Here is a 22,944-nt window from a genome sequence, read left to right on the forward strand (position 1 = left end):
CTTGGTTGTCCTTTTTCCTGGCGGCTAGTCCGCACATACCTTTTGATTTAGTTAGTTAGCTTGTAACCCCTGGCCTGGTTGCTTAGTCAGAGGGCCCCTTGTTATCACCCTGTCTCGGACTTCCCCTTGTCTCCCATTAAGACCTGCGGGGGCATCGGGGTTGGGCAGACATAATCCGCCCTTCGAACGCGGCTGCCATGGGCTCAAGCAACCATAGTCTCGCAGGGGATTTCTGATAACACGGGCGAGACAACGGAGTTAGGGCGCCAGGGGTTACTAGGCTATCCAGCTCCCACAACCAGCTTATTTTCCTGTACTCAGATCCCTGCCATAAGATCTCCTCCGGTCTGGAGTACAGGAATCATAACACTCCTCAGGCATCTGAAACGGACGGTTCAATTCCTACAAGCTAACGGGTGGCTCATCAACTGGAAAAAGTCCTCGCTGATCCCTGCTCGGAGCATGGTGCACCTGGGGGCACTGCTGGACACACACAGTCAAAGTCTGTTTCTGTCTCCAGAGAAAGTCCTGAAACTTCATGACAGGATCAGATACTTCCTTTCTCACCCAAGAGTGTCGATACACTCGGCGATGAAAGTACTAGGCCTCATGGTGTGGGCTTTCGACATGGTAGAGTACGCTCAATTTCATTCCAGCCCTCTGCAGAAGTTAATCCTTTCCAAGTGGGACGACCTGCCCCATCGGATCAAGTCTCACATGATCTCCTTGACTCCGGAGGTTCGTCTGTCACTGAGCTGGTGGCGACAGGACCGACAGTTGAGCAGGGGCCGTCCCTTCTGGATTCCCAACTGGGTCCTACTGACAACGGACGCCAGTCTGCGGGGTTGGGGCACGGTGTTGGAGCAACACTCTCTCCGGGGTCGGTGGACCAAGGAGGAATCTCTCCTCCCGTAAACATTCTGGAGTTGCGTGCAGTGTCCAATGCTTTGATGCTTGCCCTGCCTCTGATACAGAACAGGACTGTTCAAGTACAGTCAGATAACACCACTACAGTGGCGTACATAATTCATCAAGATGGCAGTCGAGGCCGCATGGCAATGCTGGAAGTTTCAAAAATACATTATTGGGCGGAACGCGATCTGCCAGCAATATCGGCGGTGATCATTCCCGGAGTCTTCAACTGGGAAGCGTATTTCCTCAGTCATCAGGACGTACACGCCGGAGAGTGAAGTCTTCATCCGGAAGTCTTTCAACTCTTAGTGGACAAGTGGGGCCTACCAGATTGTGGCGTCTCGACACAATCACAAGGTTACGGTCTACGAATCAAGGACAAGGGATCCTCAAGCAGCGTTCGTGGACGCACTGGCAATTCCATGGAACTTTCAGCTGCCATAGGTGTTCCCTCCAGTGTCACTCCTGTCCAGGGTAATACGGAAGTTCAAGCAAGAAGGAGGAATAGTAATTCTAGTCGCTCCAGCGTGGCCCAGACGGCATTGGCTCTCAGACCTGCAGGGTCTATCGAGCAAGCGTCCTCTTCTACTTCCTCAACGCCCAGACCTCCTCGTTCAGGGCCCTTGTATCTACACGGACCTGGCCAGACTGGCTTTGATGGCGTGCCTCTTGAGGCTTCGCTCCTGAGGGCCAAAGGATTCTCCGAGGTGGTTATACAAACTATGTTGAAGGCCCGCAAACTGGCTCCTGCAAGGATTTATTACAGATTATGGAATTCTTACTTCACCTGGTGTGCTGCTAAGAATTATGCCTACATGTTCAGAACTTCCAGTCTTTTGGCTTTTCTGCAACAAGGCCTAGACTTAGGCCTTCGTCTGGCCTCCCTCAAGGTTCATATATCTGCCTTGTCGGTGTGGTTTCAGCGAAAAATCGCGTCTATTCCTGACGTTCATACTTTCACTCAGGGTGTTTTACGTATTCAGCCTCCCATGTCCCTCCTGTGGCTCCATGGGATCTGTCTGTTGTCTTGAATGCTCTACAAGAGTCTCCATTTGAACCTCTTGAGTCTGTGGACTCTAAATGCCTTACGCTTAAGGTCGTGTTTCTGCTGGCTATTGCCTCTGCTAGGAGGGTATCGGACTTAGGCACTTTGTGCTGTCGTCCACCCTTTTTTGATTTTTCACCGTGACCGGGCAGTTCTTAGAACTCGCCCCGGTTATCTACCTAAGGTGGTGTCATCTTTCCATCTTAACCAAGAGTTTGTGGTTCCGATTTTTATCTCCTCTGGTTTTTCCTCCAAAGAACGGTCTTTGGTTGTGGTATGGGCTCTCCGTATTTACATGGATAGGACTGCCTCTATCAGGAGGTCAGATACCCTATTTGTACTTTTTGGTTTTCACAAACGTGGCTGGCCTGCAAATAAGCAAACCTTGGCCAGATGGATTAGAATGGTGATTACACAAGCTTATGCGCAGGCTGAACTCCCAGCATCTGCTATCAAAGCCCATTCTACTCGGTCTGTTGGACCTTCTTGGGCGGCCCACTGCGGCGCGTCCATTGAACAATTGTGCAAGGTGGCTTCGTGGTCCTCCGTGAACACGTTCATTATGTTATATGACTTTGATACTTCCGCTTCCCAGGATGCTTCCTTTGGATGCCGGGTTCTTGTGCCCTCTACGGTGCATCCTCTCCCATGAGGAACTGTTTTAGGACATCCCTGATGTTTCCCTGTGGAACACAGTGTACCCCGCTGCAGTAAAGGAGATTTATGGTAGACTTACCATAGTTAAATCTCTTTCTGCGAGGTACACTGGGTTCCACAGGGCGCCCACCGTGAAGCACTTAGCTTCTATGGGTTTGTATGGTGCTGGTCCCTTCTCCTGTCGTGAGAATGCGGTTCTGTGTGGCTAATATCTGCCGTCTCTTACCTGCTACTGCATTGGATTGGTTATCGAAACTGAGCTCCAGTGTCCGGATGCGGGTTTATAGAAGAGGCGGTGCAATGCATCCTGGGAACAGTTAAAGCTTTAGCCTGTTGGTGCCTCGGATCAAGATCCAACTCTACACCCCGATGTTTCCCTGTGGAATCCAGTGTACCTCGCAGAAAGATTTAACTATGGTAAGTCTACCATAAATCTCCTTATCTGAAACATGCTACATGCATTATGTTGGGTACAAAATGGGCAATATATCGGATGTTCAATTGAACGGTCATTGTATCGTGGGTGTGTCAGCGCCTGTGTACCAGCGATATGTCTGTTGAACGACATCGTTCAGATGCATCATGTCTGCCCTGTAGCACACCCAATGGACAATTTATCTGCAGGTATATCTGCGTATCGTGCTATGTGTACAGGTGTTCGGCACACTTGCTGCGGAGATCAACGTCACAGCTGGGCGGGTAAATTCCAGTACCAACCCAGCTGCATGATGGGGACTGACATATCGAGCGGCTGATCGGTAAGTGTGTACACTTACCGTGATTGGGTGCGACGGCGGATCCACTAGACATCTGTCAGGTGTGTACCGATCCTAAGGCTTCAATCCTTGTGTTGTGGAAGGTTTACGTTTACACTGATGAAAGATATTGCAATTTGCCTATACTTGTGAATCATTAAAAAAAAATCAAACAAAAAATCAGAATTTATGAATAAAGAACTTAATTAAAAAAAAACAAAAAAAAAAACATTACTCATACTGTGAATCCGAAGCAAAGCTCGGACTATGACAACCTAAGAGCATTCTAAGAAAATTAAAGATTGTTATAGATATGCAAAATATGGGAAAACGCTACCAAAATAAAATCCAATTTTTTGAATATCCCACTGTTGGATCAGTTGTGAGGAAATGGACGATTCTTTATATTACTTAAGCTGGCCATACACTAGGTGGATATCGTGTATGAATACACGATTTCGACTCCTCATATGATGCATCGTGTGCATATCGTGCATATTTTGGGTATGATTACGATGTCATGCGCAGCCCCGTGGGTCGAATGTCACATCCTCTGATCATACGTGCAGCCCATATTATCCATCGTAATTGTATGCTCATCATACTATGTTTTATGCAAATACGATGCATCGTACGATTTTGAGTGGTATTTCCTTTTTGTGAGGCACGCAATCGATCATTTAACAACGGGTCATTGGCACATTGTGTGTCCGGGACTGCCAGGTAGCTGCCGGGGAGTTCAAGGGAAATCGTGATATGATTCGCATCAGATGCTGGGCGTCCTGATGTGCAGTATGGCCAGCATTAGACAAGGCCTTTCCTAAAAATGCAGCAATCAAGCAAGGATACTTATAAGAGAAGCAACAGAGGACAACTATCACTTTGAAGGGCTTACAGGATTCTATGGCTCGCACTGGAGTGAATGTACACATGTCAACCTTATCAAGAGCTCTGCACACAACTGGTCTGAATAGGAAAGTGGCTAAAAAGAAGCTGTTACTGAAGAAAAGCATGTTTGGAGTTTGCCAGAAATTGTTAGTGACCCAAGCTATAATGTGGAATAAGGTTTTGTGGTCAGATCTGGGAATAATTTAGTTTTTTTGGCCCCAGTTCACAATGCTATGTGTGGCACAATTTTAATACTTCCCATTCCTCATCAAAAACCATCCCAACAGTGAATTATGGGATGGCAGTATTATGGTGTGAGGAGCTTTTCCGCAGCAGGAACTGAGCATGTTGATTTGGACCAAATACACCCTGCTTCAGTCAGTCAGAAAACAAAAGCATGGGAGAAAGTCAACCTTTCAGTCCAATGATCCCAGGCACAAGACCAAAGCTACTTTGGCTTTGTTGAACAACAACAAAGGTGGATTCTCTACAGTGGCCAAATCAAACTAGGTCTCAATCCAATTGAGAATCTGTAGCTAGAATTGCAGTCCACAAGTGTCATCTTACCAACCTGAACAACCTGCAAGGAAGAATATGCAAACCTCACTCTTATAAATCCAAACCTAAACATACTTTAAATCTGTTATTGCAGCAAAATGAGGTCCAACCAAGTACCAGTCTGCAGGAGGTGAATACTTCTACAAGCTTTACAATAGAAAGAAGAAATATAAGTAGTCTAAAGTGTTCACTGGGACCAAATTTATCATAATAAAAGTTTTATATACTTTGTGTGTATTAAAATATGTATCCACTTTATTCAGTCTATTAGAATTAGTGAGATATAAAAACAATGTAGTGAAAAGAAATGAAATTATCAGTGTATAAAAATACATAATTTACAAAAACAGCCATTGTCTCTATTGTTCTATTTCAATATGTCACTTGTAAAAGCTGCTTTGCTCATCGTATACTGTTATGTTATATATTCCTCTATTGTGACCAAGGAGATTAGTGAAATAGTATTTCCTCTAGAGAGTAGATTAGTATCAAATAATTTTGCTATTGCCAAAGTATCCTGGCAGATGCTACAAATGCCATTTAATTTGCAATTGTTACAGTATGAACTCAAATCATCAGTTTGGATGTAATCTAGGTCAAGTGTACGTCTCCTAAAACATCTTCTCTAAGATTTCTATAATGTTATGTCTCCAGTCGCAGTTAGTGTACTTGATTGATGTTCCCTATGGGGTATATGCAATTGCGGTCGAATTCCCGAAATTGTCGAATTTCGGGAATTTTTCGCCCAAAAAAAAAAATCGTCAATGCAATTCAGTGCTTTCCGTCAAAAAAAACGACTTTCAAAATTCGACTTTTTGAAATTCGACTTTTGTCAAATTCGACTTTTCTGCAATGATACAAGTGCTGCAATTCGACCAAAGTGTATTCAATTCAAGTTTAGAAATTCGACAACAGTGTTTTTAGACAGTAAATTCGTCATTTTCAATCCGCCACACTTTGGAGGGTGAAACCAATAAAAAAAATTTAAAACATGTTTTTTTTGGTGTTTTTTTTGGGGGGGAATAGCATATCTATTTATATTAGAAGGGATTAGGTACTTGGTTTGTCTTTTTTGGTTGCACAAGTATTATTTATATATTTTTTTTTTTTTAAATTATTTTTTTATTTTATAGCTGGAACGGTAAAATAAAGGAAAAAAATGGCGTGGGGTCCCCCCTCCAAAGCATAACCAGCCTCGGGCTCTTCGAGCTGGTCCTGGTTCTAAAAATGCGGGGAAAAATTTGACAGGGGATCCCCCATATTTTTAAAACCAGCACCGGGCTCTGCACCTGGTGCTGGTGCAAAAAATACGGGGGACAAAAAGAGTAGGGGTCCCCCGTATTTTTTACACCAGCATCGGGCTCCACTAGCTGGACAGATAATGCCACAGCCGGGGGTCACTTTATACAGTGCCCTGCGGCCGTGGCATTAAATATCCAACTAGTCACCCCTGGCCGGGGTACCCTGGGGGAGTGGGGACCCCTTCAATCAAGGAGTCCCCCCCCCCCCCCCAGCCACCCAAGGGCCAGGGGTGAAGCCCGAGGCTGTCTCCCCCCCCCCCCCCCCATCCAAGGGCTGCGGATGGGAGGCTGATAGCCTTGAGAAAAATGTCAGAATATTGATTCTTCCAGTAGTACTACAAGTCCCAGCAAGCCTCCCCCGCAAGCTGGTACTTGGAGTTCCACAGGTACCAGCATGCGGGAGAAAAACGGGCCCGCTGGTACCTGTAGTACTACTGGGGAAAAAATACCCAAATCAAAACAGGACACACAGACCGTGACAAGTACAACTTTATTACATACTGCCGACACACACATACTTACCTATGTTGACACGCCGACTGCCACAGTCTCCGACGATCCGAGGGTACCTGTGAAAAAATTATACTCACCTTCCAGCGTCCAGAGATACATCCACGTCCAGAGTATAATCCAGGTACTTGGCAAAATAAAAAAACGCAAAAACCCGTGCCAGCGGACTGAAAGGGGTCCCATGTTGACACATGAGACCCCTTTCCCCGAATGCAGAGACCTCTCCGTGACAGCTGTCACTGAAAGGTCTCTTCAGCCAATCAGCGAGTGCAACGTCCTTGCACTCTGCTGATTGGCTCTGCGCGTCTGAGCTCAGACAGCGCATCGCAAAGCCTCTCCATTATATTCAATGGTGGGAACTTTGCGGCTAGCGGTGGGGTCACCCGCCGGTCAGCGGCTGACCACGGGTAACCCCCCCGCTGACGGCAAAGTTCCCACCATTGCAAGTAATGGAGAGAGCTGTGCGATGCGCTGTCACAGCACAGACAGCGCACAGCCAATCAGGTGAGCGCCACGTAGTAGCGCTTCCTGATTGGCTGAAGGGACCTCAGTGACAGGAGTCACGTGGGGTCCCGGCACATTCGGGGAAAGGGGTCTCGTGTCAATATGGGACCCCTTTCAGTCCGGCATGGTCGGGTATGCGGTTTATTTTTTTAACAAGTACGTTGATTATACTCTGGACGTGGATTTATCTCTGGACGCTGGAAGGTGAGTATAATTTTTTCACAGGTACCCTCGGATCGTCGGAGACTGTGGCAGTCGGCGTGTCAACATAGGTAAGTATGTGTGTGTCGGCAGTATGTAATAAAGTTGTACTTGTCACGGTGTGTGTGTCCTGTTTTGATTTGGGTATTTTTTTCCCAGTAGTACTACAGGTACCAGCGGGCCCGTTTTTCTCCCGCATGCTGGTACTTGTGGTTCTCCAAGTACCAGCTTGCGGGGGAGGCTTGCTGGGACTTGTAGTACTACTGGAAAAAAACAATATTCTGACATTTTTCTCAAGGCTATCAGCCTCCCATCCGCAGCCCTTGGATGGGGGGGACAGCCTCGGGCTTCACCCCTGGCCCTTGGGTGGCTGGGGGGGGGACCCCTTGATTGAAGGGGTCCCCACTCCCCCAGGGTACCCCGGCCAGGGGTGACTAGTTGGATATTTAATGCCACGGCCGCAGGGCACTGTATAAAAGTGACCCCCGGCTGTGGCATTATCTGTCCAGCTAGTGGAGCCCGATGCTGGTGTAAAAAATACGGGGGACCCCTACTCTTTTTGTCCCCCGTATTTTTTGCACCAGCACCAGGCGCAGAGCCCGGTGTTGGTTTTAAAAATACGGGGGATCCCCTGTCAATTTTTTCCCCGCATTTTTAGAACCAGGACCAGCTCGAAGAGCCCGAGGCTGGTTATGCTTTGGAGGGGGGACCCCATGCCATTTTTTTCCGTGTTTTTCCCCGTTTTTTTAATTCGCGGCAAAATCCGGCAAATCGGCCGTTTTTCGCCCGCGGGAATGTCGAATCCGTTTTTCATTGAATATGGTGAAATCCGGCAGCCACCTGCCGGGATTCACCTGTCGAATTGTGTCGAATTAAAAAAATGGCGATAATTTGCCGCGATTCGCCGCAATTGCATATACCCCTATATCTCCTAAATTTGATACTGTATTAGTAATCAGTTCCCAGTTAGTAGCTGTATACATTATTAGAGCGCCACTGGCGTATTTATAATGGGTGCAGTGTGTGTGGTGCACACGTGGCCCACACCGCACACAGTAGCGGATCTTGCCACGGGCAAGCAGGACTTTTGCCCGGGGCGCCGCCGTCCGGAGGGCGCCGCGCCAGGGCAAGATCCGCTGCTGCTGTGCCCCCCGCTGCCGCTGGGTTGATTCCGCTGCTGCTGGCTGCTGTGAAGGCAAACTAGACGCGTACGCGTCTAGTTTCCCTTCGTGGAGAGGTCCTTTACTGTGCGGTGCGCGATGACGTCATCGCGCACCGCACAGCAAAGGTCCTCTCCACGAAGGGAACTAGATGCTACGCGTCTAGTTCCCTTCGTGGAGAGGTCCTTTACTGTGCGGTGCGCGATGACGTCATCGCGCACCGCACAGCAAAGGTCCTCTCCACGAAGGGAACTAGATACTATGCGTCTAGTTTCCCTTCGTGGAGAGGACCTTTGCTGTGCGGTGCGCGATGACGTCATCGCGCACCGCACATCATTTCAGTCTGTACAGGGGGCGGAAATGACCACGCCCCCTGTACGAAGCCACGCCCCAGAACCGGCCCTGACCGCACACCCTGCACCCATTATTTGTAATACTTAAGCTCTGGAGTCCCGCAGTGAAGCAGCAGCAGCGCTGCAGAAATCACTGGGAAAATGGTGTGGTGCCATTTTCCCAGATATCTGCGCATGCGCTCTAGTCAGCTCTGGGACAGCTCTAGAGTCACAGCATTGCGGCCGACTAGACAGGAGGGGGCCCTGACGGAGCCTGCACACAGGCCTCCTCCTCTCTAGATACGCCCCTGTAGAGCACTGCAAATATCGTGGTTATTATGTCACAGTTCATAATAGATGTTTTATTAGCGGATTCTATTGTGCTGCCTGTAGCTGTACAGCCACAGTAAACCGAGCGGCCTTAGAGCACTCAACTGGAAACTGGTTACTAATCTCATTGGCTACAATAGAGGAATATATAACATAACTGTATATGAATATCAATGAGTGAAGCAGCTGTTACAAATGACATATTGAAATAGAACAATAGAGACAACTGCTGTTTGTGTAAAGTATGTATTTTAATACACTAATAATTTCATTTCTTTTCACTACTTCCTGTTTTTATACTTCACCAGGTTTAATAGACTGAATAAAGTTGAGTATATAACTTTCATTATGATAATTTTGTCCCGAGTGCACCCTTGAGACTACTCCACCTTTCTTTCTTCTATTGAAATGTATGCATGCTTTAAGTAGTGGGTAGCACCTCACATCAGCCTTGAGATCATACATGGGTGAAGACACCTTGGAAATTGAAGAAATATTTGGGGTAATTCCAAGTTGATCGCAGCAGAACATTTTTTAGCAGTTGGGCAAAACCATGTGCACTGCAGGGGAGGCAGATATAACGTGCAGAAAGTGTTAGATTTGGTGGGTTATTTTATTTCTGTGCAGGGTAAATACTGGCTGCTTTATTTTTACACTGCAAAGTAGATTGCAGATTGAACACACCCCACCCAAATCTAACTCTCTGCACATGTTATATCTGCCTCCCCTGCAGTGCACATGGTTTTGCCCAATTGCTAACAAAAATCCTGCTGCGATCAACTTGGAATTACCCCCATTGAGTAGAGCACCATTGAAGATATTAGTACTTGTGCCTGTGAAACTGGTGTGGAATTTACCTCTGTTTTGAATCTACTTCTACAAGCTGTCTGGAACAATCTATGTATGTCATTTGTAATGCAGACGAATCAGTCTATTTTATACAGACTTGAATACTTTTGTATTATCTAAGGCTAGTATAATAGCATTTTGGTTGTGCCCTGATGAAAACTTCAGTCAAGTTGTTGTGATGAAGCCTGTTTTGTGGAATAAATAGATTTTCCTTATCTTCATTAATGGCCACTTGTATAGTGGGTACCTTCATACTTGTGTTATTGTAAAAGACCCGTTGGAGTTCTAATGAAGCTCATTGTTTTATCCAGCAGTTGGGCACATTCATTCTGCAAGTGTTCTAGACCACAAGCAGCTGAAATAATAATGCCATTACTTTGCTACAGTAAATTATTTTACTTCTAGAATTTCAGACTTTGCTACTTATACTAATAAATGAACTCAGGATGGCGCACACACAGAAGAGTTCCCCTAAGCAGGTACAGCGGTAGCAGCGCAGCACAGGGCAGAAGTGAGCCTGTGGATTAACTGCTTGTTAAATGTATGCCTTGCTGCTTCCACAGCTTTGTTGGGTTATTTGATAGCCAGGAGTTGTTGGAGAGCAAATTAAATGATGATTTGGCTCTGCCGGTCTTCACAAGTCCTGTGCAAGAATTGGATGCTGGAGGTCTGGCCTTCTACAACCCCTGCTTAGAGGAGATTCCCTTGGAGCACTCGGATATCGCACCAGGTAAGCGACACGCAATACTGTTTTAAATGGAGCTTTCTAGCCTATTGAGACAGACAGAAATTCTTCTAATGTCCTCGGTGATGCAGTGTAAACCTTTCCATTGTTATTTATGTGTGAGCGTTGCTGTCCTTTTATATTAGAGGAACATAAAGAAGCAAGAAGCCACCACAATGTCAGATGAATGAACATGTTCTTCCATATCAGTAGTTTTTAGTCCAGAACAGGCAAGTGTACTATTTTCTGGCTCTGCCTGGCCGTTAGTCTCTGATTTGTTGTATACTTTGTCCAGTCTGGAAAAAATCTGTTCATATGGGAGAACTTTTTCCTTCATCTGACTAAGCTTCTTTTTGCAGGTTTTTGTTTTTGTTTTTTAACATTAGATATTTATTAAGATTATGTAAGTAAAACGGGGATACAGAAAATAAATAAGGTAACAATAGGGGGAAGGCAAAAATACAAGGAGAGGGGGGACAGATCATCCAATAGCATCAAATAAACACACAAAAAGCTACATACAATTCATATATCTTCCTCTGTCTGGGGTTCAGTGAAATAAAAAAAAGGGCTCTGATATAGATATATATTTCTCCGGCAGGGTGCACAGGTTATACATAGGATAACAATGGGATATGATGGAGCGACAGCGGATTGGCACCAAACGATCAAAAGCTTTCTGGCCTCCCAGGATGCAACGGGCCTGTCCATATATCCTGCCCACTGGCTCAGGCAAATCAGTTATTTGTTTGGTGCGACAGGAGCTGAACCATGGTCAGAGGGCTGCTGTTTCCTTAGCAGCCCCAAGCTTTCTTATTTTATTTTTATAGTCTTACTATTTTTTGAGTGATCTTTCTAAACAGCGTCTTATACGCATACTGGGAAGAGTCGCTCCAACAACTCTCTGCCGGGTCGCAACAACGCTTACCCATGAGTACAGTGCTGTTTCGGCGGGCATCTGTGTCGGATATACTGGCAGGTCCATCAGACGTTACCAGGCTGTGGCCGGAGCACGGAGGGAATGTAAGGCATCGGTTCCGCTTATTAGATGGAATACAGACACATCCGCACTGTTTTGGGAGGAGACTACCAAACAGCCGCTGACGCGCCGCCACCACAGGTGCTCCAGCGCTAGGCCTTAGGGATCATAGGCACCAGGAATAACATGAGGCCGCAATCTCTAGGGTTGATGTCAGCGGTGGGGAGTCAGACGCTCTCCTGGTCGCCCCTGCCCATGGTTCATGACCAGTTTCCTCCGAGTCTCCCGCCATGAACTGATTCCTCGCTTCCGTCTCAGACTCTACCAGAGGGGACTCGGTCGCAGCATAGGCCGCTGCGTCAGTGTTCACTAAGCGATACCACGAGAGATCCGATCGCAGCATAGGTGGCTGTGTGATCACTGCGCCTGTGTTCACTGAACGTTACCATGAGACCGGTGCGTCTGTGTTCACTGAGCGTCTGTGTTCACTATAGGTTCCTGGAGTGGCAGTGTACACCAGTATCGTTTGGATCCACTCAGCATTCGCTAACGTATTGATCGATCACTGGAAGCAAGGTGAGTCTCCCTGTATCCCACTCTACTGAGTACGGGCTATACAGCGCTAAGTTTCTATCTACTTTGTCAAGTACGAAGTTAAGTTAAGTGCCTATTGCATATGAGTCTGTGTACATTTACTGTGGTTTTCTTCGCATTGCGTCTGAATACGTTAGATCTGTTTATACAGGATTCAGTAAATGTTTGCCTACATACTTTAAAAAGTGTTTGTAGTTGTGCTCATATGACTAATGTATAACGTGACTGCTAGTGTGATTGCTGACCTTAATATTAGTTTGTCAGTTGTTTCTTCTGATCCTCAAGGCTGGAGCATGGGTAGGGTCAGATTGATATCACTTTAAGAAGGTTAAAGTGATTACAGTCACAAATTGTGTAGTACACTGTGAAAGTGCTGATTATTTATCATGTCTAAGAGCGGCAAAGGTGACGAAGGTACACTTACAGCAACACTCATATCATGTTTGTCTTGCAAAACTGTATTATCCTCTCAGGATCTGGTTCAGGATAGCTTGTGTTTTCAGCAGAACACAAGGCAGATCCCTGTACAACATCAGGTACAGATGGATCCACCCTGGGCTATGTTTGCACAGACCTTGTCCAGTATAGCTGAATGGATAATTCCTACAGCTTCAATACCAGGTACAGGGTACCCATACATGCAGCTCCCTACCTACGGTATATCATTTCCCCCAGCAGCTTCTCAAATGAAACAAGCTGATAAACCGATGGTAAGTAAATCTTCACCTTCAGAGGCTACACATGACGATTCATCAGAAGATGAAAGCTCAGTTCACTCTACCTCAACATATGAAGAAGAGGAAGAAGGTCTCAGCTCAATAGATATAGCTGAATTAATAAGACCAATGAAGGCCATTCTGTCCTTAGAGGATTCAGCAGAGCCTGTGTTAAAAACCAAGGCACCTGTGTTTAAACGTCCCAAAACAGTTAAGACTGAGTTTCAAGGGTCAGACCAGCTGACGGAAATCATGGAAGAGGCTTGGGTAACAACAAATATAGAATTCCCAGAAAATGGGATTCAAATTATCCTTTTCCAGCCGGGGACTGTTCAAAAAGGGAGGTGGCTCCTAAAGTAGATACGCATGTGATTCGATTAGTGCGAAAATCTATATTGCCTTTGCCGTCAACATCTTTAAATGATGTCACGGATAGGAGAGTGTGTGGTTTTCTAAAAACCATATTTTCTCTATCTGGAGCACTCATAAGGCCGGCCATGGCTTCAGCTTGGATAGCAAAGGCAGTGGCTGCCTGGGCTGATGCATTGGAAGGTGATTTTTCATCAGCTTCTAGAGAACAAAAATTCAGTATAGCCCATATTAAACAGGCTGCAGTATTCTTGGAAGAAGCGGCATTAGACTATTGCTTCTAGAGCATCAGCCTCAACAATAGTTGCTTGCAGAGCAGTTTGGTTGCGTATGTGGAAGGCTGATTCAGAATCTAAGAAGGTTTTGGAATCTTTGCCTTTTTTGTTTGTTTGGTAAGGAATTGACAGATATTCTGGAGGCAGAAGCAGACTCCAAGAAGGTCAAGTTTTCTTCCACATATAACCCCAAATTTCTGGCCCTTTCGGTCTCAAGGAAAACCAAAGGGAAAAAGTAAACAGCCCCAATACAATAAGTTTGGTATGTCAAAAAAGCATTGGGCTACCAGATGGCCAACTTGCAAACCAGAAGATAAGCCATCAGCCTGATGGTGCGGGCCTCCTCCTGGGGGACCCCAGGGTAGGGGGCCGACTTCTTCAGATTGCACAGATCTGACGGCAGTCTACAACAGATGCCTGGGTGCAAGAAGTGGTATCTCTAGGTTATGTGTTTCCCTTCAAGAAGCATCCTCCTTTAAGTTTCTTCTGCACCAGCCCGTTTCGAGTAGAGACGAAGGCCAAGGCTTTGCAAGAAGCAGTGCAGAAATTGCTTCAGTCAGGAGTAATCATTCCAGTACCCCCTGCACAACAGGGACAGGGTTTTTACTAGAGATGAGCGGGTTCAGTTCTCAGAGAACCGAACCCTTCCGAACTTTGCCTTCCGAGCCCGGCTCGGGTTTTCCCGCCAGACTCAGAACCCCGAACGCGGCAAAGCGTTATCCCGCTGTCGGATTCTCGTGGGATTTGTATTCCATATAAGGAGCCGCACGTCGCAGCCTTTTTCACTCCAGTCTCGGATAGTGTATAGAGAGGACGTGTCCTCAGTGTTTAGTGTCTGTGTGTTGGGGCGGGAAAGTGGGGTGGCAAGTGTTGTCCAGTCCAGTGTAGTCACTCAGTGTATTTTGCTGCATCAGTCCAGGCAGTCACAGTGTTGGTGTTCTCTGCTGCCATATATCCAGTGTGCTGTGTTGTGCAGACCAGTGGTAGTGTCCTGTGTCATCAGTAATTCCAGTGACGATATACGCCGCTGCTATATGTCCACTGCTGCAGTATAATAATTATAACAACCACCTGTTGTGCTGCATCAGACCAGTGATAGTGTCCTGTCTCATCAGTCATTCCTGTGCCACATATTGTCTCATATAACTCCCAAAAAATAATGGAGAACAAAAATTTTGAGGCTAAAATAGGGAAAGATCAAGAAGAACCACATCCTCCTAGTGCTGAAGCTGCTGCCACTAGCCATGACATAGACAATGAAATGCCATCAACTTTGTCTGCCAAGGCCGATGCCCAATGTGATAGTAGAGGGCATGTAAAATCCAAAAAGCCAAAGTTCAGTAAAAAGAACCAAAAAAAGAAATGTAAATGGTCTCAGGAGAAACGTAAACTTGCCAATATGCCATTTACGACACGGAGTGGCAAGGAACGGCTGAGGCCCTGGCCTATGTTCATGACTAGTGGTTCAGCTTCACATGACAATGGAAGCCCTCATAACTGAGGCCTTGACACTTATGTTGGTGTTAGAAGTGCGTTCGGTATCCGCCATTAGTGCAGTGGGATTTAGACAATTGATGGAGGTATTGTGTCCCCGGTAACAAATCCCATCTAGATTCCACTTCACTAGGCAGGCAATAGTGAAATTTTGCCATTTAATTTCAGTGATTTGGACGTATAATTACAGTGATTTTGGCAATTAATGTCAGTGATTTACAATTATTAATTACAGTGATCTTGCCAATTAATTCCAGTGATTTGGACGTATAATTCCAGTTGGAATTGTTTGTGTCGCTTGGCTTAGTCATACAGCTACCTCATTGCACCTCTTCGACATCTTTGCATTAGGTGCTGTTTGGGGCCTAGTTTTTGAAAAGTGCCATCCTGTGCGACACTGCCGTATTAGTCCTGGGGTACTGCCATATAAGTCCACCAATTGCAGATTTTTTTTAAAAGTGACTGGAGCGTGCTGGAGATGCTGTCAGTGGACCGAACAATTGCGGTCCACTCTCGACATTCAGCCACTGCGTGACACTACTAGATGGGCCAGATGGTTTTGTCGCTTACCTTCGTTATACAGCAACCTCGGTGCACCTTTTTTTCTTCTTTGCATCATGTGCTGTTAGGGGCCTTTTTTGATATCTGCCCTCCTGTCTGCCACTGCAGTGCCACGCCTAGATGGGCCAATTGTGTGTGTCGCTTGGCTTAGTCGTACAACTACCTCATTGCAATTCTTTTTCTTCTTTACATCATGTGCTGTTTGGGGCATTTTTTTTTTATATCTGCCCTCCTGTCTGACACTGCAGTGCCACACCTAGATGGGCCAGGTGTTTGTGTTGTCCACTTGTGTCGCTTAGCTTAGTCATACAGCCACCTCGGTGCAACTTTTAGGCCTAAAAACAATATTGTGAGGTGTTCAGAATAGACTGGAAATGAGTGGAAATTATTGTTATTGAGGTTAATAATACCGTAGGAGCAAAATTACCCCCAAAATCTGTGATTTTAGCTGTTTTTATGTTTTTTTTTTTTTCTTTTTTAAATCATCCAGATCTAAAACCAAAACACGAAAAGGGTGGTTTTGGCAAAACCAAGCCAAAACCAAAACACGAAAATGGAATTGGAACCAAAACACAAAACATGAAAAGTGCCCGCCGCACATCTCTAGTTTTTACTCCAACCTATTTTTGGTTCAGAAGCCAAATGGGTCATTTCGACCCATTCTCAATCTCAAAATGCTAAACAAATATATTTGGGTACCAAGGTTCCACATGGAGACGTTACGCTCCATAGTTTTGGCCATGGAGCCAGAGGATTATATGGTATCCCTGGATATTCAGGATGCTTACCTACATGTTCCTATAGCACTGTCCCATCAGTGTCCTCTCATGTTCACTATCCTCCAGCAGCATTTCCAGTTTCAGGCCCTACCTCTTGGGTTAGCCACAGCCCCCAGAGTAATTACCAAGATTATGGTGGTTATGGCAGCTTATCTCTGCAAGCAAGGGATAAGAATTTTTCCATACCTCAACGACCTTTTAATCCTGGCACAATCACAGGAATTGCTCCTGTGCCATCTCCAACAGACAATAACATGTCTGCAGAGGCACGGGTGGCTCATAAATTGGGCAAAATCATCTCTGGTGCCGTCACAACGGATGACTCACTTGGGGGCTGTACTAGATTCAGGTCTGCAGAGAGTATTCTTAACTCGGAACAAGATATCCAAGGTACAGTCAAAGATTCAGGATTTGTTACACAGTCAGAGGGTATCCATTCACGCAGCTATGCGAGTGATGGGTTGATGGTGTCATCATTCGACATGGTGGAGTGTGCACAATTCCACTGGAGGCCTCTGCAGCATCTGTTTCTGGCCAGACGGAATGGAGTACATCAGACAATAAAGAAACAGACAATGGTACTTCCAGTAAAGGTAAGGAAGTCATTAGCCTGGTGGCTACAGACATCCCATCTAGACAAAGGTGGATATCAGATTGGGAGATCCTGACAACAGATGCCAGTCTTCAGGGCTAGGGAAAAGTGTCCGGAAGATTATGGTTCCAGGGACAATGGACCAGAGTAGAAAGTTGTCTGCCGATAAACCTGTTAGAACTTCGGGCCATATACATGGCACTGATTCAGGCAAAGGACATTCTTCAAGGAAAACCAGTCCAGATCCGCTCGGACAATGCAACGGCAGTAGTGTATCTCAACCATCAGGGAGGAACTCGCAGCCAAAAAGCAATGAAGGAGATAAGTCACATACTAAAGTGGGCAGAACTCCATCTTCCAGCCTTGTCCGCAGTGTTCGTTCCGGGAGTCCTAAACTGGGAAGCGGACTTTCTCAGTCGACATACCATTCAAGCAAGCGAATGAGCTCTACACCTGGAGGTCTTTCAGACTAGTAAACAAATGGGGGTGTCCAGAGATAGATCTCATGGCATCCCGTCTGAACAGCAAAGTGCCCGTATATGGGTCAAGAACAAAGGATCCCGGAGCGATCTTTGTGGACGCCTTGTCGGTGAAATGGGACTTTCATCTGGCTTATCTGTTTCCTCCGATCACCCTGTTACCCAGGGTGGTGAGGAAAATAAAGCAAGCAAAGGGTGCCGTGATTCTAATAGCTCCGGCTTGGCCCAGAAGGCATTGGTACACAGATCTGCAGAGAATGTTGACGGATGCTCCACTTCTGCTTCCTCAACATCCAGATCTACTGATGCAGGGTCCCTGTTATCACAGACCTCTGGATCGACTGTCTTTGACAGCTTGGCTCTTGAAACCTCTATCCTAAAATCAAGAGGATTCTCTAAACAGGTAATTCAAACAATGCTCAGAGCAAGGAAACCCTCCTCAGCGCGTATTTATCACCGAATATGGCAGGCCTATATTCATTGGTGCAGTGAAGGAGGTATGGACCCAAAATCTTTTAGAGTTTCCAGGGTCCTCGCATTCCTTCAAGCAGGAATGGATAAGGGTTTGAAGGTGGCTTCCTTGAGAGTGGAGGTATCGGCATTGACTGTATGTTCCAAAAGAAAATTGCCAATATACAGGATGTGCGTACTTGTTTCCAGGGAATGCTACGCATTCAACCTCCTTTTGTTCCACCTACAATACCATGGGACTTAAGTTTAGTCCTGAAAGCCCTTCAAGTTGCCCTATATGAACCATTTAACAAAGTGGATCTTAAATGGTTGACAGCAAAAGTACTATTTCTACTGACTAAGGCATCAGCTAGGAGAGTATCAGATTTAGGAGCGCTGTCATGTCGTTCCCCATTTCTGATTTTTTATCCAGATAAAGCAGTTCTCAGAACTAGGTCTGGGTATCTTCCGAAGGTGGTGTATAAATACCACCTTAATGAAGAAATTGTAGTCCCGGCTTTTCAGGTATCGGGACTTTCTGCGGGAGATGCGTCGCTGGACGTAGTCCTGGCATTAAGGATCTACGTGGATCATACCAGTGCCATCAGAAAGACAGATTCTCTCTTCGTTCTCCACGGATTTCACAAGATAGGATGGCCTGCTACTAAACATATGCTGGCAAGATGGCTTCAAATGACTATTTCAGAAGCATATTCTCGAGCTGATCTCCCTGTTCCGGCTAATGTCTCTGCTCACCCTACTCGTAAAGTTAGTCCTTCTTGGGCAGCACAACATGGAGCTTCAGCAGAACAGATATGTAAGGCAGCCACATGGTCTTCCATTAACGCATTCATTAGACATTATGCCTTGGATACTTTTGCCTGATGCTGAATTCAGGCTTAAGGTTCTCCTGTCCAATCAGGAGCGTCCCCACCACTAAATTGCTTTGGGAAATCCCATTGTTTCCTGTGGATAACCTGTGGACCCTGCTGGAGAAATATACGTTATGGTAAGAACTTACCGTTGAAAACGGTATTTCTCCTAAGTCCACAGGTTTCACAGGGATCCCACCCTGATGCACCTGATTTGAGGATTCTTCTACTCACTAACCTCTTCCTTCTTGTATGGAAGGGTGTGCATGTGTGTTCTCCTCACCTGATTAGGCCTCTACATGATGCTCCTGCCTTGTGCTTTGGAATACAACTGATTTGCCTGAGCCAGTGGGCGGGATATATGGACAGGCCCGTTGCATCCTGGGAGGCCAGAAAGCTTCCATGCTCTGGACACTACGCCTCCATGCTCTGGACACTACGCTGACAGACACAGCAAACCTTCTTGCCACAGCTCGCATTGATGTGCCATCCTGGATGAGCTGCACTACCTGAGCCACTTGTGTGGGTTGTAGGGAGGTCATACAGGCACGAGGAGGCCACAGACACTACTGAGCCTCATTTTGACTTGTTTTAAGAACATTACAACAAAGTTGGATCAGCCTGTAGTGTGTTTTTCCACTTTAATTTTGAGGGTGACTCCAAATCCAGACCTCCATGGGTTAATAAATTTGATTTCCATTGATAATTTTTGTGTGATTTTGTTGTCAGCACATTCAACTATGTAAAGAACAAAGTATTTAATAAGAATATTTAATTCATTCAGATCTAGGATGTGTTATTTTAGTGTTCCCTTTTTTTTTTTGAGCAGTGTATGTATGTATATGTACATAGATACATATATATATATATATACACATATATATATATATATGTGTGTATATATATATACGTGTATATATGTGTATGTGTGTGTATGTATGTATGTATGTATATATATATATATATATATATATATATATAGTCCAATTAGCGCCAACAACCTTAATATTAAATGAATATTCATAGAGAAACTAAAAAAGTTAGAAATAGTGGCCACTCAGCTATGGCTTATCTAGAAAAGCACCTTATATGTGTGTGTATATATATATATATATATATATATATATATATATATATATATACAGGGGCTGCAGCCAGATTTCAAGGTAGTCCCATTTCCAATAAGACAAAGTTCAGATCTTCATTAGTAATAAATCAGCTGCGCATTCAGTGCATAGAAAAGAAGGGGTGTTTTTCCCGTGACTTATTCGACCGCGGCAATCAATATATGCGTACCGGATAAGTGAAAAGTATAGATATGTAGCAATATCTTTAAAGGACTTTTCGTGGTGTTGCTCCTCCTTCCACAGTGGTTCAGACATTGTATATCAATACACATGGATAGGGGATGGAAACAACGTATCAGTAAAACTGCCCTTCAAGTTATAAAGTGACTTTGTGCTTTCATGCATAAAAATTTAAAAAATGCTTTTTTTCTTGCGTCCTAGAGGAAGCTGGGGTCCATGTATTACCATGGGTATAGATGGGTCCTTTGGGAGCCACTGGCACTTTAACAGTCTCCCTGCTTCGTGGGACTTGGGGGGTAGGAACCAACTCTTGAAGTTAATGGTTCTCTATCTCCGCTGACAGGACACTGAGCTCCTGAGGGTGCTGATCGCAAGCTCACGAGGCGACCGCTCACTCCTGCAGCACGGCCGCCACCCCCTAACAGAGCCAGAACAAAGAAGAGTGGTGAGTACAGCGCCAGCAGCCCGGTTAGTGGGTCGCTGGCGGGAATGGCGGCACTAGGGTGGGAGCGCAGCTCTGACCGACTGCGCTTCATGAAGGCTCAGCAACATGCATATGTAGACGCTGCTGAGGGGCGCCCTGAGCCAGCGCGATCACCCTAAGACTTGTAAATACAGCTAACAGGGGCTAATCCCGCTGTTAGCATCAAAGACCTCAGACCAGTATAATCTAATTGTGCGGGGAGCCGCGCGCCATTACGGGGGGGGGGGGGGGGGGGGCTTCTCCTCAGAGCGGATCCAGCACTCACCAGTGCCATTTTCTCCCTGCAGATCACTGAAGCAGGACGCTGACAGGGAGTGCTGACTCCCACATAACTCCAGTTATCCTCTGCGGTACCAGGGTGTTATAGACAGGGGGGAGAGTGTAGTTAGTCCTATTTAACCTATTAAGGTTAGATAGTCAGCGCCGGGCTTTTATCATAATAACTGCCCACAGGGATGCTGGGTGGTTGGCTCCTCATACTCTGTGACTCTCTGAATGTACTCTGCGGGAAACTGTGTCTGACATTTTCCTGTACGTGTGTGTAAGTATATATATCCACATTACCATGTCTAAGGGCTCTGTGTCATGTGCTGCAGAGTGTGTATCTTCTCCTGAGGAGTCTATTCCATGTACTCAGGACTGCAATGTCTTTCCCAGCCTTCTGAATCCGAACCCCCATGGGTGGATTCTTTAAGGGGAATGATATCCCAGATTTCATCAAGGATGTCACATAATGAGAAAGAGATGCAGTTTTTGAGAAAATCTGTAGAGGGTTTGAACTATTCAGCTCCCACTACTTCCTCAAATACCCCACTTACATACCCGAACCCGAAAGAACGTACACTTGCCCAGATAATGTAAGTTGACACTGATACAGGGGACGGTGATGGGGATATGCAGGGGTGTGATGCATCCCTTGCTAAAGGGGTGCAGCTTATGATTGAAGCCATTAGGGATGTTATACATATTTCTGAGAAGGTATCTGAACAAGAAGAGGAATCTTATTTTACAGAGAATAGGAAATCCTCGCTTACCTTCCCTGCTTCTAAGGAGTTAAACTCTTTATTTGAAAAATCCTGTGAAAACCCAGAGAAAAAATTCCAGATCCCTGAAAGAATAATCATTGCTTTCCCATTCCCTGAAGAGGATAGAAAGAAGTGGGAAAACCCACCTATAGTTGACGCTTCTGTATCTAGTTTGTCTAAAAAGGTGTTTTTTTACCTGTCCCTGGTTCAACCGCCTTAAAAGAGCCGGCTGACCGCAAGATTGAGACTACGCTCAAATAACTATACACTGCTACAGGTGTGGTTTTAAGGCCCACTATTGCTTCTGCGTGGATTTCTAAAGACATAGTAAAGTGGTCAGGCACATTACTAGAGGACTTAGATACTATGGATAGGAGTGACATTGACATGTTTTTACGTCACATACAGGATTCTGCTGGCTTCATGGTGGAGGCCATGAAGGATCTTGGCATGCTGAATGCAAGGGCATGGCGGTCTCGGCACGCAGAGGACTCTGGCTACGCAGTTTGCACAATAAGCACTTTGTGCTATGCATAAAAATTGAAAAAGTGCTAAAGTGCTTATTGTGCAAAAAAAAGTGCAAAAAAACGGGGTTGTAACATCTTGCAACAATACACTTTTCTCTGACGTCCTAAGTGGATGCTGGGACTCCGTAAGGACCATGGGGAATAGCGGCTCCGCAGGAGACTGGGCACAACTAAAAGAAAGCTTTTGGTCTAACTGGTGTGCACTGGCTCCTCCCTCTATGACCCTCCTCCAGACTTCAGTTAGAATCTTGTGCCCGGCTGAGCTGGATGCACACTAGGGGCTCTCCTGAGCTCCTAGAAAAGAAAGTATATTTTAGGTTTTTTATTTTCAGTGAGATCTGCTGGCAACAGACTCACTGCTACGAGGGACTAAGGGGAGAAGAAGCGAACCTACCTGACTGGAGATAGTTTGGGCTTCTTAGGCTACTGGACACCATTAGCTCCAGGGGGATCGAACACAGGACCCGACCTCGATCGTTCGGACCCGGAGCCGCGCCGCCGTCCCCCTTACAGAGCCAGAAGCATGAAGATGGTCCTGGAAATCAGCGGCAGAAGACTTCGGTCTTCAACAAGGTAGCGCACAGCACTGCAGCTGTGCGCCATTGCTCCTCATGCACACCTCACACTCCGGTCACTGATGGGTGCAGGGCGCTGGGGGGGGGGGCGCCCTGAGCAGCAATATGAATACCTTGGCTGGCAAAAAATCACAATATAT

At 45.9% G+C, this 22,944-nt stretch overlaps 1 protein-coding gene across 2 annotated transcripts in view; it reads left to right on the forward strand.

Moving 5' to 3' along the window:
- EPB41L5 (erythrocyte membrane protein band 4.1 like 5) overlaps positions 1-22,944 on the forward strand; it is a 562,556-nt gene that overhangs the window by 401,874 nt on the left and 137,738 nt on the right. For both annotated transcript variants that reach the window (XM_063933986.1, XM_063933985.1), the window contains exon 17: positions 10,566-10,732. In XM_063933986.1, the coding sequence (XP_063790056.1) occupies positions 10,566-10,732 (167 nt within the window). The remainder of the gene's footprint in view (positions 1-10,565; positions 10,733-22,944) is intronic.

Source organism: Pseudophryne corroboree, chromosome 7, assembly GCF_028390025.1.
Source record: "Pseudophryne corroboree isolate aPseCor3 chromosome 7, aPseCor3.hap2, whole genome shotgun sequence".
Taxonomy (NCBI): Eukaryota; Metazoa; Chordata; class Amphibia; order Anura; family Myobatrachidae; genus Pseudophryne; species Pseudophryne corroboree.